This window comes from Gouania willdenowi, chromosome 22 (assembly GCF_900634775.1).
Source record: "Gouania willdenowi chromosome 22, fGouWil2.1, whole genome shotgun sequence".
Taxonomy (NCBI): domain Eukaryota; kingdom Metazoa; phylum Chordata; class Actinopteri; order Blenniiformes; family Gobiesocidae; genus Gouania; species Gouania willdenowi.
The window spans coordinates 585,140-598,854 of NC_041065.1; the positions used below are offsets into that span (position 1 = coordinate 585,140).

A 13,715-nucleotide genomic window follows, 5' to 3' on the forward strand; every position below is an offset into this window, starting at 1 on the left:
TCTACAATTTCTCTTTTTTTGGGTGTTTTTCCTTCAAAATACATTAATGTATATTCATCATCATTATCATAACAGTAATTCAATATCATAATCTGGTTTTTTTCAGGTTTACCTGAAAATGTGTTGAAATCTAGTGTTAATTACACTGAACATGTTGATGCTTACAGTGGTTGTTGTTAGTCTGTATAGTGTAGTAGGGATGGACAAAGTTTATCACAAATATGATCTGAGAGTCACATGATCAATAAAATAATAAAATAAAGGATTTTAGTCTGTTTTAGTTTTTTCTCTATCTGTTTTAGGAATCATTTTGTGTTTTTGCCATTTTGGTTTTCTGTTATTTTTGTGTATATTTGTAGTAATGGTAACACTATATATATTATAAAGTGTTACCATTACTACAAATATACATATATATAATAATAATAACTTTAATAATAATAACATATAACAGATCATTAATAAAGTGTTAGTTATTGAGTTTTAAATTGCTTGTTGAATATGAGTTTGTTAAGGACATATAACTGTCTTATATACATATAACTAACAAGCTGTTAGTTATATGTATATAAATGACATGTTAACTCTATGTTAATGATTTATAACTACAGTGGGGGAAATAAGTACTGCAGATTTTGCAAGTTTTATCATATGTATTTTATTATTCATATTATTCATTATTCATTTCAACTGTGACAGACAGAATATAAAGACAAACTCCAAATAAACACATTGTATGATTAAATGGAAGTTAATATTTAATATAAACCTTTGTTAACATTAACAGATGTCAGACGTTTCCTGTAGTTCTAGACGTTAGTAAATGAGGAATAGTTATAACTTTAGAATAACGACCCAATAACGTATTTAACGTTTTAACTGATACTTCACAAATCAATAATAAGTAGTTTATTACTAGCTTGTTCATGATCTATAACTCATTTATAATTATAAATCATTAACATAAAGTTAACATATCATTTATAAATTGTTAAATAACAGCTTGTTAGTAATCTATAGGACTGTTATAAATCCTTAATATATAAATATTCAACAAGAAATTTACAACAGTTTATTAATGATCTACTAACAATTTACAACAGATAGTTATTATAAAGTGTTACCGTAGTAATTCATAATTATATGAAATTAAGTTTGACTGTCATGTCTTTAAAACTCATAATATAATTATTGTTTTTAAGCAGAATTCTATTGTAATTTGTTTGGTGTAATATTGTTATATACAGTATATCAAACTGTATACAAGCCTTTGTTCTTACTAATGACAGATTGTCATTATTCAGCATGAATGTGTCAGGTTACTTTCCTTTAGCTTACAGCTGCTGGGACAGATGTGCTGCACACACACATGTTGAGTCACATGTGGCAGCAGAGCTTTAGAGCACACCTGTGTTATGACTCCAGGCTTTAGACGGTACCAGCCTGTTAAAGGTGGACATAGACACACCAGGGTTTTCACTAACAGCAACGAAATGTCTTATTCATCTAATAAAGTCAATCAAAAATAGAGAATTTTACATAAAATGTGTCATCACTGAGTGTTCCAGGAATGAAGCTCTAATTACATCTAATGAATAATATAAGGCCTTTTCACACACACACCCTCATCCATGTATTATTTTGTCTCATAAGTTCACTTCCTAACATTAAATAGTAGTTGTAGATGGATTTCCACTCCATCTGACGTTAGTGAAGAAAACTCTCTTATTTTGAAGGTTTCTGGTGATGAAGTGTTTCTCAGCGCTGGCATCCTCACACCGTGTTGTTCAATGGTGACATTTGCGCGATGTGAGTTCCGCTTCACACCCCGCATGAATTAAAATCCCCACATTCACACCCCATTCTCTCTACAAAACTCCATTTACGCAATGACTGTGGTGTGACAACATTAGCTGTTATTTGTCGAGCACTGCTTCTCGTTCTGGCGCCACATGCTAATGCCTGATACGGCGCGCGGTTCGGTGGGCGAGGGGGAGGAGAGGGTGGTGCTTGCTCAGGCCATCTGGGTATCCCATCTGCAACACGGTTACGGCTCGCTGTGGCACACGGCTACAGACGCCAGGCCCTGATGACAAGGGCGAGAGGCTCCCAAGACGTCATGATGATGCGTAGCGTCGCTAATAATAGGACCGTCATCTTTGTAATGTGGTTATCAAAGAGAAGGGACGGCAGGGAAGACTTGATGTAGGACATCCATGTTTTTGTTAAGGTGTTATTAAAAATCACAGCCATAAGGACTCAAGTATTTGACTTTTATCAAATAACCACTTTTATTTGAACAGTGTGTAAAAAAAGAGTTGTTCATGGCTCACTTTTCCTTTACAAGTTAAAGACAAAAGAAAAAGTACAAACAGCAAAAACTACAGTTGTTTTCCCTCAGGTGTCTCTACTATTATATTAGCTCATAAATAGGGAGCTAGATATTGTTATAGCGTATGTAGCCAGATTATATTTAGATGTACTGTACATCTGTATGAAAGGCCATGGTTGAAAACGGTATTTTATTAACATCAACCTGGGCTTCCATTAGGCCTGAGCAGGACCACAGGTTGATCACCTTTATGCCACGCCCCATTGATGCAGTCATTCTTACTAAAGGAGGTCCAACCAAGTATTGAGTGCATAGAAATAAACACACTTTATTAGAAACCTTACATTTTGGTTTAAAACATCCTTTTTTTATTGATCTCATGTAATATTCAAATTTTCACTGAATTTTGGGTTTTCATTACATGTAAACCATAATCATCAACATTTTCAAAAAAAAGGCTGGAATTATTTCACTCTATGTGTCATGAGTCTATATCATATATGTCTTTCTGAAATGAGTGACAAAAAAATTCCAGTTTTTCATGATATTCTAATTTTTTAGATGTACCTGTAAACTGTTCATATCACTAATGATTAGTCACATACTGTATATACATTAGTTCTTGGGTGACACGCTCTGGAAATATGAATATATGCTTTTTTTTCCCTATTTTCATCTTTTTCTATCTTGTAATGTTTCTGTATATTCTGAGAGAGTAGGTGGAGCTATATTACTACAGTATATATTTACTATATGTGCTGTAGTTCCTAAGTTATTAAAGCTTGAAAATGGACACATTACTCCCTCACTGGATTGGCTGTAACTCAACTATATCAACAACTTTAATGCACTTTTTGTGTTATGATGAAGCCTGTACATTATTATTTAATGTACACATGAGTGGAGTAAACACTTTATTTATTCTAATTGTTTGTGTATTTTAATGTAAGTGCTAAATACATATGATCATTTTTAATATTTAATTATTCTTTGAAGCAACAATATTATATATATATATATATATATATATATATTTTTTTTTTTTACAATTGCAACGCAATGATTTCAATGAGGTGTGGACACAGTCATAGCTATAAATACCATGGTATTAATAAATGACATAATCATTTCTTTCAGTGTTTCAGTTTATGGTCTTGGTTTCTTTATTGTGGGTTTTGTTCCAGTATTTTCCTTTCAGTTCATCTCTAGTTCATTGTGTGGTCTGAATATGACTTATTGAAGTGGAGCCAGTGCAGTTCCATGGGATCAACGGGGTCGTTAGGGAGGATTTAGACAGAAGCCATACATATAATATAGAGATATTTTGGCAACAATATCTGCGTTTGGAACACACCACAGAGCACAGATGGCTAGCAGAGATTATTCAATGTATGCAATTGGAGAACTTTCTGCACATTTTAGAAGCATTAAAAGCACTTTATACAATAACAATGCTTTAATAGTGACGTTAGCACACATTCACATAGGCATACGTTTGATTATACTGATAATTGGCATAATATATTTTTTGGTGTTTGGGTTTTCGGCCGAGCCAAAGTCACTCAATGGTTACACCACATACAGTAAACATCACTGTGGTTCAATGACAAGCTGCAGGTCATTTGGAACTTGTTTATATGACATACTTGAAACCCAAGTCGAGTAAATACCCAAAAGTACCAAATATCTGTCTGTAAATTCACCAAACTGAGTGAGCGTTGGTCGTGTAGGTACAAGTGTCAAGGTTTACACCGTGTAACAAAAATGACTTATTGAGATATGGCATGTTTTTAATATATTTTATTAGGACTTAATCAGTGTTGGGAACGTTACGTTAATAAAGTCATTAGTTATAATTAATCAATACTTGTTCCAAAAAGTAACTGCATTAGTAACTAAATTACTCTATAATAAAAGTAACTCATTATCAAGGAAAGTAACTGCGTTACTGTTTAAAAAAAAAAAAAAAAAAGTTGTTATATGTCAAATAATTCATATTTTTTAGATGTGTGTCGTTGTGAGGTGTTTCACTAAATTATAGTTGTTTACAACAGATGTGGACAAAGTCTTCACTCCTGGATATAATGAACACTTCACATTTACGTTCATGTCTTTGATCATAATTAATATAAATAGTGTTGTTTGTATCGTTACCTTAAAAATAACAACTTTTCATCAGATTCTTCCACACTCACCATCTCTGCTGAGTCATCACATCTGTAGTGTGTGTGTGTGTGCGTGTTTGTGTTGGCACATGTGTAAAAACATTAGCTCTGATTGGCTACCATGAAACATGACTCAATCATAATGAGCCAATCATAATGTCTCACCTTGTTTCTAACCCTCCTCACTACATTGTGTATGAATCCAGGGATGTTTTCATAACAGTTTATTTAATCAATACATGTAACGTTCACATTTAAAGTTCAGTAACGATAACGCCGTTATAACAGCGTAAAAAGTAATTAGTTAGATTACCTCATTACTGAAAAAAAACGCTGTTACATAACGTCATTATTTTAAACGTAGTTATTTTAAACGTAGTTATTTTAAACGTTGTTATTTTAAACGTTGTTATTTTAAACGTAGTTAATTTAAACGTTGTTATTTTAAACGTAGTTATTTTAAACGTTGTTATTTTAAACGTAGTTAATTTAAACGTAGTTATTTTAAACAGTATTTTAAACGTTGTTATTTTAAACATAGTTAATTTAAACGTAGTTATTCCAAACACTGAACTTAAACTAAACAAATCAAGGATGAAGTGTTGGACCTAAACCCTTTAACAGTTCCCCACATTAGTTTTAAGATCTCAAATGAATGGTTAATGTGGGAACAAAGTAAATGTAATTGAATAATATAAATACCAACTGACCTTTGTGCTGCTTGGCCATTCGTAGAGCCTCCAATGAAGTGTTTGGACTGATCTCCAGCTGACAAACCAACACCTTAGCACGACTGATCACTGGTACAGCTCTGTGTAGTTCCTCTGGGCCCAGTAACATGTTGGCACCGCCCACAATCACTATGGCGTTTTCACCTGCTCATTGACAACCATGGAGACATCACAGACTTCAGCACAAAGGTGACACTCAACAGACATTTTCTACTCTAATCACTTACAAATTATTATTTCATAGAAACAATGCTTTATGCTAACATTTCATGGCATATATTAAATGTAAGGAGTCAGCGCTAAAAACTAAAGCCTCATTTATCAACCATTCCTACGTCCAGATCTGTGCGTTAGACTAAACTCACCAAACGTCAGTATTTATCAATAGTGACGTGATCGTAGAAACACATTCAGAACAGATCAGAACTGTTCATTAAAACAATTAAATAACAAATTCAAAACGTTATTACTGATATCTGATGTCATTTTTAGGGCTTTTTTTTTAATTGTTTCAGTCGTTAATTTCTTTAAAGATGGTATTTATTGCCATAGCAGCCTGTGATTGGCTGATCTGGTTAGATGATCTGGTTAGATGATCTGGTTAGATGATCTGGTTAGATGATCTGGTTAGATCTGCGAAGATCAGCAGGTCTGGTCCTGGTCAGTAGATGAGGAGACCACTGAGAGTTCCAGGGGCCACAGTGGGGGACAGTCACTGCTGTGGTATCTGTCATTGTGTCCTTGGGCAAGGCACTTCACCCACATTGTCTGGTATGAATGTAGTGTGTGAGTGAGTGTTGGTGGTGGTGGGAGGGGCCTATGGCGCACTATGGCAGCCTCGCTTTTGTCAGTCTGCCCCAGGTCAGCTGTGGCTACAATAGTAGCTTACCACCACTAAGTGTGGAGTGAAAGAATAATGCCTTCATTCTGTAAAGCGCTTTGAGTGTCTATGATAAAGTGTTATATAAAATCCAATGCATTATTATTATTAAAGCATGCGGACTTAAGGTTGATATAATGTTATATTTCTGTGTGTCTCTCAAGGATCTCTGCTGTGACGTGGTTTCAGTGCACACAGGGGGGCAGACGTCACCTTATCATTAGCTGATTCTCTTCTACAGAGCGTTTAAATGAGATCTTTTAAAGGTCCAGTATTCTGCTGCCATTTTTCACCATCTCCATTTGTTCTAAGAACCCCAACTACATAGTATTTGAGCTTTATTTTCCCAAACCTGCCTGTTTTCTGGAGTTTTAGCTTCTGAAAAGTCACTTTCAGAGCGCTCCTAAAAACAGCAGCAGTCAATCATTAAGTCTTTCTTCTCCTCTCCTCTGACCACACAAATAGTCCATTTAAGATGGAAGTCCATTGTTTGTCCAACCGCTGCGTCGCATTGGGTCACAAACATCCCATAAAGGCGATACAAGGTGGTATAACGGTTACTAAAAATGAAACTAATTGTGAGTGCTCTTCAGTTTATCTATAAACTGGTTATCTATATACTGAACATAAAGATAATGATATCAACATGCCTTTGCTATGTTTATTTTAGCTGTGAGGCAGTTTGAGAGGGAGGAGCTCACATTCTTATAGGGTAGGAGGAGCCAGGATTGTCAGTAGGAGGAGTTTCTGCGTTGTGATGTCATGATGTGAGAAAAATCCAACTGTCCCATTTGGAGCTGACTTTCTACAAAATGTGTAATAACAAGGGAGGGAGGAAACAGAAGTTTCTACACGTTGTCCCTCTGAATGAGGCTCAATGAATGTATATCACTGTAGCTAAACCATTAGAAAGTTAATTTTGCATAATACCACCACCTAATAATACCTAATACCGCCACCCCCACCAAACCTAATACCACACCACCGCCCTTTAAGTTCAGTTTTCACACGTTCAAAAAGAACATCTTGGTTTTGCTACACCTCCGATGGAAGATACTAATTTTCATCTTAGAAAAGCTTCTTTTCTTGTTTGACCTCAGTAGGCGGGGCCTTCGAAACAGGATGGTGTAACATGTTAATGATCAAAATCAGCCGCTGCATTTATCAACACCTGATCATCAGTACGCAATACCAATGTTTAATCATCACACAATTTAAATCACATTTACACCCGTTTTCAGGAAAGGTTGATAAATGAGGCCTTAAGTGTGAATAAACATTGTCAAACTTCTGGCTAACATGCTTGTGCACTAGCCATAGCTGCTAACGCTGTTTACCTGCATCATTGACTGTAATAGAAGCAGCTCCTGTCGCTTCCTCAGACGTCTGCCAGGCAAAGTCTTCAAACAGAAAGACAAACTGAAACTACATCCTTAAACTGTGACTTGTGAAACAGCAACAATACAGTCTATAGACCAGTCCAACATTTCAGCTACGCATGTGCAAGATTTATTTGGTGAAAGGTCACATGTAAATGTCTAATACTTCATCCATATATGATATTGGATATCACTGAAAGACCATTTCTGATTAAAGTGGTTCAAATATTCATAAACCTTGTTGTTGGTTGGTTTATTAGGATTAGACATTTAAAAATATTCAAACACTACAGAAATTTGGAAGCTATAAAACATTTTTGGCTGAATGTTTCATGTCAAACTAAATTCACCACAGTTTGGTGTATTTCCCTGATTTAAATGTTCTTCAGTTTTAATATACGGTACATGCACAGTTCTGGGACTTGCTCTTGGTTTATGTATGTTAAGGTTTACATCAAAGTGATAAGCAGACGCCTCTGAAGAAGACTGGCAGTTGACAGTCAAACATGTCAGGTGATCAAAGTAAATTTCCTGAAAACTGTTGTTTGAGTAAAAGAACTTGCTGGAATCAGAATGTTGTTGGATTCGTCTTTAGCAGCTAACATCTGCTCTTACTTTGAAGGGACAATCGGACACTCTTGGACCCATAGGTTGCACACCAAAGTGCTACACGTTCATCCCTTTGCTTGCCAGTAACTGTTAACCCTCATTCTTTACAAACCTAGTTTAACTGCTGCCTAAAATCAGTATTCTGTATATCTCTGTTGTTTGTTGTTGTAGAAATCGGTAACAGGCTGGTTTTCACCTTCGACCTTCTGAGCTATTGGATTGGTCCATTTAGGCCTATAAAAACATACTTTACCTGTGTGTACACCATTGTCCTTGAAGTTACGGATGTGACTGTCTCCAAAGTAATCCTTACCAACCTAGAAAAAACATTTCAAGCAAAACAACAATTACAACAAAGAAAATGTCAAGCTAGGCCAGACTTGGCTAGCGGCAACTTTTGGAAAGCTGTAAAGTCAAATCTCCGTTGGGCCGGTTTTACGTGTGCCCTGCTACGACACTGGCATGGTGCCGCCACCAAAAATGTGCAAAAACAAACACAAAGTAAAGAAATGCACACACGTGCAAACACACGACCAGCTGCGCCAAGCCTTGAAGACACAATAACCCCGCCTTCACGCCTCTTCATAGCCCACCTCGCTTTCGATTTCCAAACATCCATTCCCGTTTCCGTTGATCCGCTGTGGGATGTCCACATCTGTAGCTACTTTGGCGTGTAGAAGGGGTTCCCACCTTGCCCCGAGGCTGTTACTTCGACACCCACGCTTTCCTAAAAACGTGCCAAAACGCAGGCCTTTGTTTGTGTCTTTGATGCTGGGTTGGGATGGTGTTGGCTGCTTGGCCTCATTCTCTTTGAAAAGCAGGCTTCCATCTTGGATTTCTTTGACAAGCCTGGGCGTCTATTTTTGGGTTCTCCCCATGCCCGGAGAACTCCTATCTCACTATGTTGTTATCGATCAGGCCTCTTTGTTCTGATAGAGGCGGGGCTACAATGCTTTAGTGCTCAGGTTGAAAGGCCATGCGGAGCTCACTGATTGGAGACGCTGGGTTGCATGGTATGGGAATTGGCTTCTTTGAAGGCATGCAGGCGTGGGTGGGAGTATGCATTCTGCACGGTATTGATCAAGAGAAAATGAGACTAGAGTTGATGTTGAGATATGACTGAAGTGAAAAGCAGTTTTCAAAGTTATTAACTAGTTTTTGGGCTTTAGTAACTGATGGATGGACAAACCAAAGCACAAGTAAGACCATATTTTTTGTCTTGGCTACATGTGAATGCTCTATCTAGTAACTCAATCATATCAAACAGTGCTGTAGTGCTAGCATTAGGCTAATAACTTCTTAGTAGTGTGTCATACCTTGCAGATCATGGCCGTTTTTACCCCGAGTCTGGCAGCCTGTACACACTGGTTTGCACCTTTACCCCCAAAACCAATGAAGAACTTGTGTCCATGGATGGTTTCTCCAGCTTTAGGTAGTCTTGGTGCTTGGCTGAAGGAATGGACATGGAGAGAAGAACAAAACAATTTCCTTTAAGCTACTTGTTCTTTCAAATTTAAAGATATGCTGTTTTCTTCAAAAAGGTCAAATGGGTAATAAAAGCTTTCTTTGTTTGTTTTTTACCTCTCCACAACTGACTTCTGAATATAACAAATCTTTGGTATGTTAATTGCAAAATAGTTTTAGACCAAATCTTTTCCTTGTTGGAAAAATATATCTAAGAAAGAACGCAAACTGCTTGAGCAGAATCTGTTAGGCATTAGATTTTTAAAAATAGTGAAAAGGGATTAACCTCCTTTTCTTTGGACATTTTCACTGTTTTTGCCTTGTCGCCGCCATTTTGTTCCAAACTAGTAATTATTCCATACTGCAAGCTATGGTGAGGCGTTGCTTGTAAACAATGCTATATATATTTCTGTTTACCTACTGTAAGAACAGTGACACACTAGATTAAGTCCCAGTTGGAGTAATCAGAAAGATTAGTGTCAAATATTGATGAGTTTTATTCTGTTGAAAGACATGAACATTGAAGAACAGTCATGTGGAGACAGGACCATCTATAAAGTCAGTAAAATGATGGTCCATTGTTCTATGAATCTGTGATAACCACATTTATTTATTCATCTGAATAATATCCACTGTTATCCAGGAACGTTTATTATTATTATTATAGTCATCTTAAAGATGGAAATCATTGTTTTAATCAGAAATACCAAAAATGGTGGAAAAAGTGGTGAAAAAAGCAGAAATTGTAATGTAAATGTAATTTACTACAAAATAATGGGCATGACAAATTATAAATGTGTTAAATTGGCAAAAAAAAGCATTAAATATGGTGTAAAAAGGATAAAAGTGACAATAATGGTCAACATATGTGACATTAGGTGAAAAAGTGGTGGAAATGGTTTATAAGTGCTCAACATGTCTGAAAGTGGAAAAAATGTGCAGAAAAGTCATTGAAATGTGATGTAGAAATGTCAGAAATAGGAGAAATGTAGCAAAAATACATTAAAAAGAGGAAAAATATGGTAAAAAATAGGTTAAAATATGGTGAGTTTGGTAGTAAAATAAACGGGTTTTGTCCTGACCCCAAGGTTGAGAACACCTGCTTTAGAGACGTATTTGTCAAGTAAGACAAAAGTGAGCTGTTATGATGGAACACAGATTTCTAACACAAAGCAGGCATTATTTCTCTCCTCTTAGACTTTTAATATCGTTTGTTTCAGAACTCAATAACCTCTGAGAAGCCCACACATTATTTTCTGATTACAGATCAAATGTACACTTTTATCACCTACTTCAACTTTTGTAAAGCTTTAACACAAAAGACTAGAACAATTGATTCCTGTTTACCTGTAAACAACAGTTGGACAATAACAGCCTAAACATAAAAGTTAAAGGTTGTTTCATCACTAAAAATATGACTTTTTTATTCAAACACTGGGCTGTATTTTAGAGTTCACATCATCAAGTTTGTAAATGATGCAACCTGTGAATCCACCAACTGTCTCAACTCGACACATGAGTAAGAGCTGACTCATCATGGTTTGGGTCTAGCCCCGCCCCCAGTGGGCTGATGTGCCAAAGGTGGGAAGCCCTCGGGATCTGTTGAGTATTTGATTCGTCCAATCACAGCGCCACAGTGGTCCAATGAGTAACACTGAAATAGACCACAGACAGCTTCACGCCTTCACGCCAAGGCCGTGGTCGGCCTGGGGGGGGGGGGGGGGGGGGGGGGGGCACAGGGTTTTCAGCAGGAAAAAATGTTGTCATTAACATGTTTTCACCCTGTTGTGGACTTTTCTCCTCTCTGCTGTTTGGGTGTGAACCTTGTTTTGTAGCAGGTGTGTAGTTACCGTAAGTCTGAGGCTTTACAGTAAGTTGGTGGGGGTGGGGGGATGGGGGGCAGACATGCTGCACCAGCGTGTGAAAACTCTACAATACTCTATGTTGGAACACGATGTAGGATCAGTTAAACTGAGATGTGGTTCCAAGGAAACAAAACACACACACACACACACACACACACACACACACACACACCACACACACACACACACTGCTCAGAAAAGATCATAATGATGGAATGTATGAGAGAATTTCTTTCGACCCAATTTAATTCGTTTTTATCATGTTTGAGCTCATATATATATATATATATATATATATATATATATATACACATACATACATATTATATATATATATATATATACACATATATATATTATCTTTTTTTTTTTTAACTGCATTTAGTTTAGATTCACAAAGTGAAAATATAAAAATACAGTTGTTTAAGATTTTGTGTTGTTTTAATAAAAAAAAAAAAAGAAGAATAATGACAAACATTTCAAAAATCTATTTTCATTTTTCAAAAATTTCAGGCGACCCCACTTGGGGCCAAGACCCCAAGGTTGAAAACACTCATCTAGTGGCTGTATCTCTATAGTTTGTATCATTTACGATCATATCACGCTTGGGGTGGGACCAACACTGACACTATTTGTTAGTTTCCTCTCTCTCTCTCTCGTACCCCCTGTAGTGCCATCGCGTACCCCTAGGGGTACACATACCCCCATTTGAGAAACCCTGTTCTATGCCACCTTATCCTGGATGCTAATCACCTGGTTTGCTGGAATTGATCTTAATCTACACATCCATGCAGTCTAATAACAGAACGAGGGATTTAACTATAAAGAACCAGGATTACTGAGAACATTCACACTTAGAACCAGCTGGAATATTAAAGGTCTGTACTATGAAGCTGCAACCTGTGGTTCTGGGGCCTAATGTGGCCCTTTGACTCTTATACAAAGGCTCCCTATAAACTATTGAAATAAATAGTTAATTTTTTACAGAGTCTATTAATTATTAATGACAAATAAAATCATGATACAACAATTTATTAACCTAAAACAAATCACGTTGTACAATGACTCAGCACATTCCTACAACATCTACAGACCATCAACTTTCCTCCACCTGTGACTAACCTTAAGTTTAAATCCCTGGTAAGAAACTAAACCAACAAAAACACTATTTCTGGAAGAAAATACAGATTTTAATTGTGTGGGAACAGATTCATTTAACCACCAATGTACAGGTTAAATATTATGTTTGATGTGTGGCAAGAAATGAGTAATTAGCATGTGTTGATCACATGATCATGTGTTATTATATTCATGTTACTTTTTGTAGACTTTTCATATACATTAACTATAAAAATCTACTTTATAAACATTGTGTTCATGTAAACTGAGATGTGTAAGAATTTGAAGATGAAGATACTGTTTTATTTATTTTAACTATTGTTAAGTTTCTATTTACATGATCAATATTAATCAAATCAAACATTATTCTATTATATTATAACTGTATATAATATAATCCACTGTAGACTTTAATCCAGGTGAGATGAGGTCAATGGTTCCTTGTAGAGTAAAGGTTACAGACCCCTGACCAGGGGAAGAGGGTTAGGAGACCCCACTATCAGAGCTGGACCCTCTGAATTTAATTCATGAGGTGAAACAATGTAGATGATAAGTTGGTTATGCTACTGTTAATTAATTCATGTACAGCATTTCTGTAAAATAAAAAACAGAATAAATGTAACCTGTTGTTATGATTTAATGTTATTTAAAAACATTTACGTCTTCTTTTTAAATGATATAAAATAAATGACCTGTTATTTCAGCCACTGATTGTTGTAGAAAAACTTAATATTCATATTAAAACATTACAACATTTTGCAAATATTTCTCGAGTCATTGTCAATCTTTACTTCATACAAAACTACAGTACGTTAGTTAAGTCTATTATTCATTATATCACTATGCTGTACATAGGAATAAGTATCGTTAATTTTAGAAGATATCACATTATCATCTAAATATATATATATTAATTTAAATATTTAAACATTGTATTTAAAAACAATGTTATTTTATCCTTGGTGAATATTGTTAAAAGGTTAAAACTGTACAGAATGAGGGGCAGTAAACAAAAACACTGATTTGGAGGGTGTGACTCAGTGACGTCCTCGTTGGCTCACAGCCACGTGATCAAGTAAGATCAACATTCCTAAATACTTCAACAAACCCTGCTGGGCAGGGGGGCGGGGCCAGACACTCAGCCATTGTTGTCTGAGGTGAGTGACACACA

At 36.0% G+C, this 13,715-nt stretch overlaps 1 protein-coding gene across 2 annotated transcripts in view; it reads right to left on the reverse strand.

Moving 5' to 3' along the window:
* The window catches only part of rbks (ribokinase), a 37,842-nt gene that overhangs the window by 12,998 nt on the left and 11,129 nt on the right, over positions 1–13,715 (reverse strand). For both annotated transcript variants that reach the window (XM_028438616.1, XM_028438614.1), the window contains exons 3-6: positions 9,413–9,545; positions 8,350–8,413; positions 7,446–7,508; positions 5,208–5,372 (exon numbers count right to left, since the gene is read on the reverse strand). In XM_028438616.1, the coding sequence (XP_028294417.1) occupies positions 5,208–5,372; positions 7,446–7,508; positions 8,350–8,413; positions 9,413–9,545 (425 nt within the window). The remainder of the gene's footprint in view (positions 1–5,207; positions 5,373–7,445; positions 7,509–8,349; positions 8,414–9,412; positions 9,546–13,715) is intronic.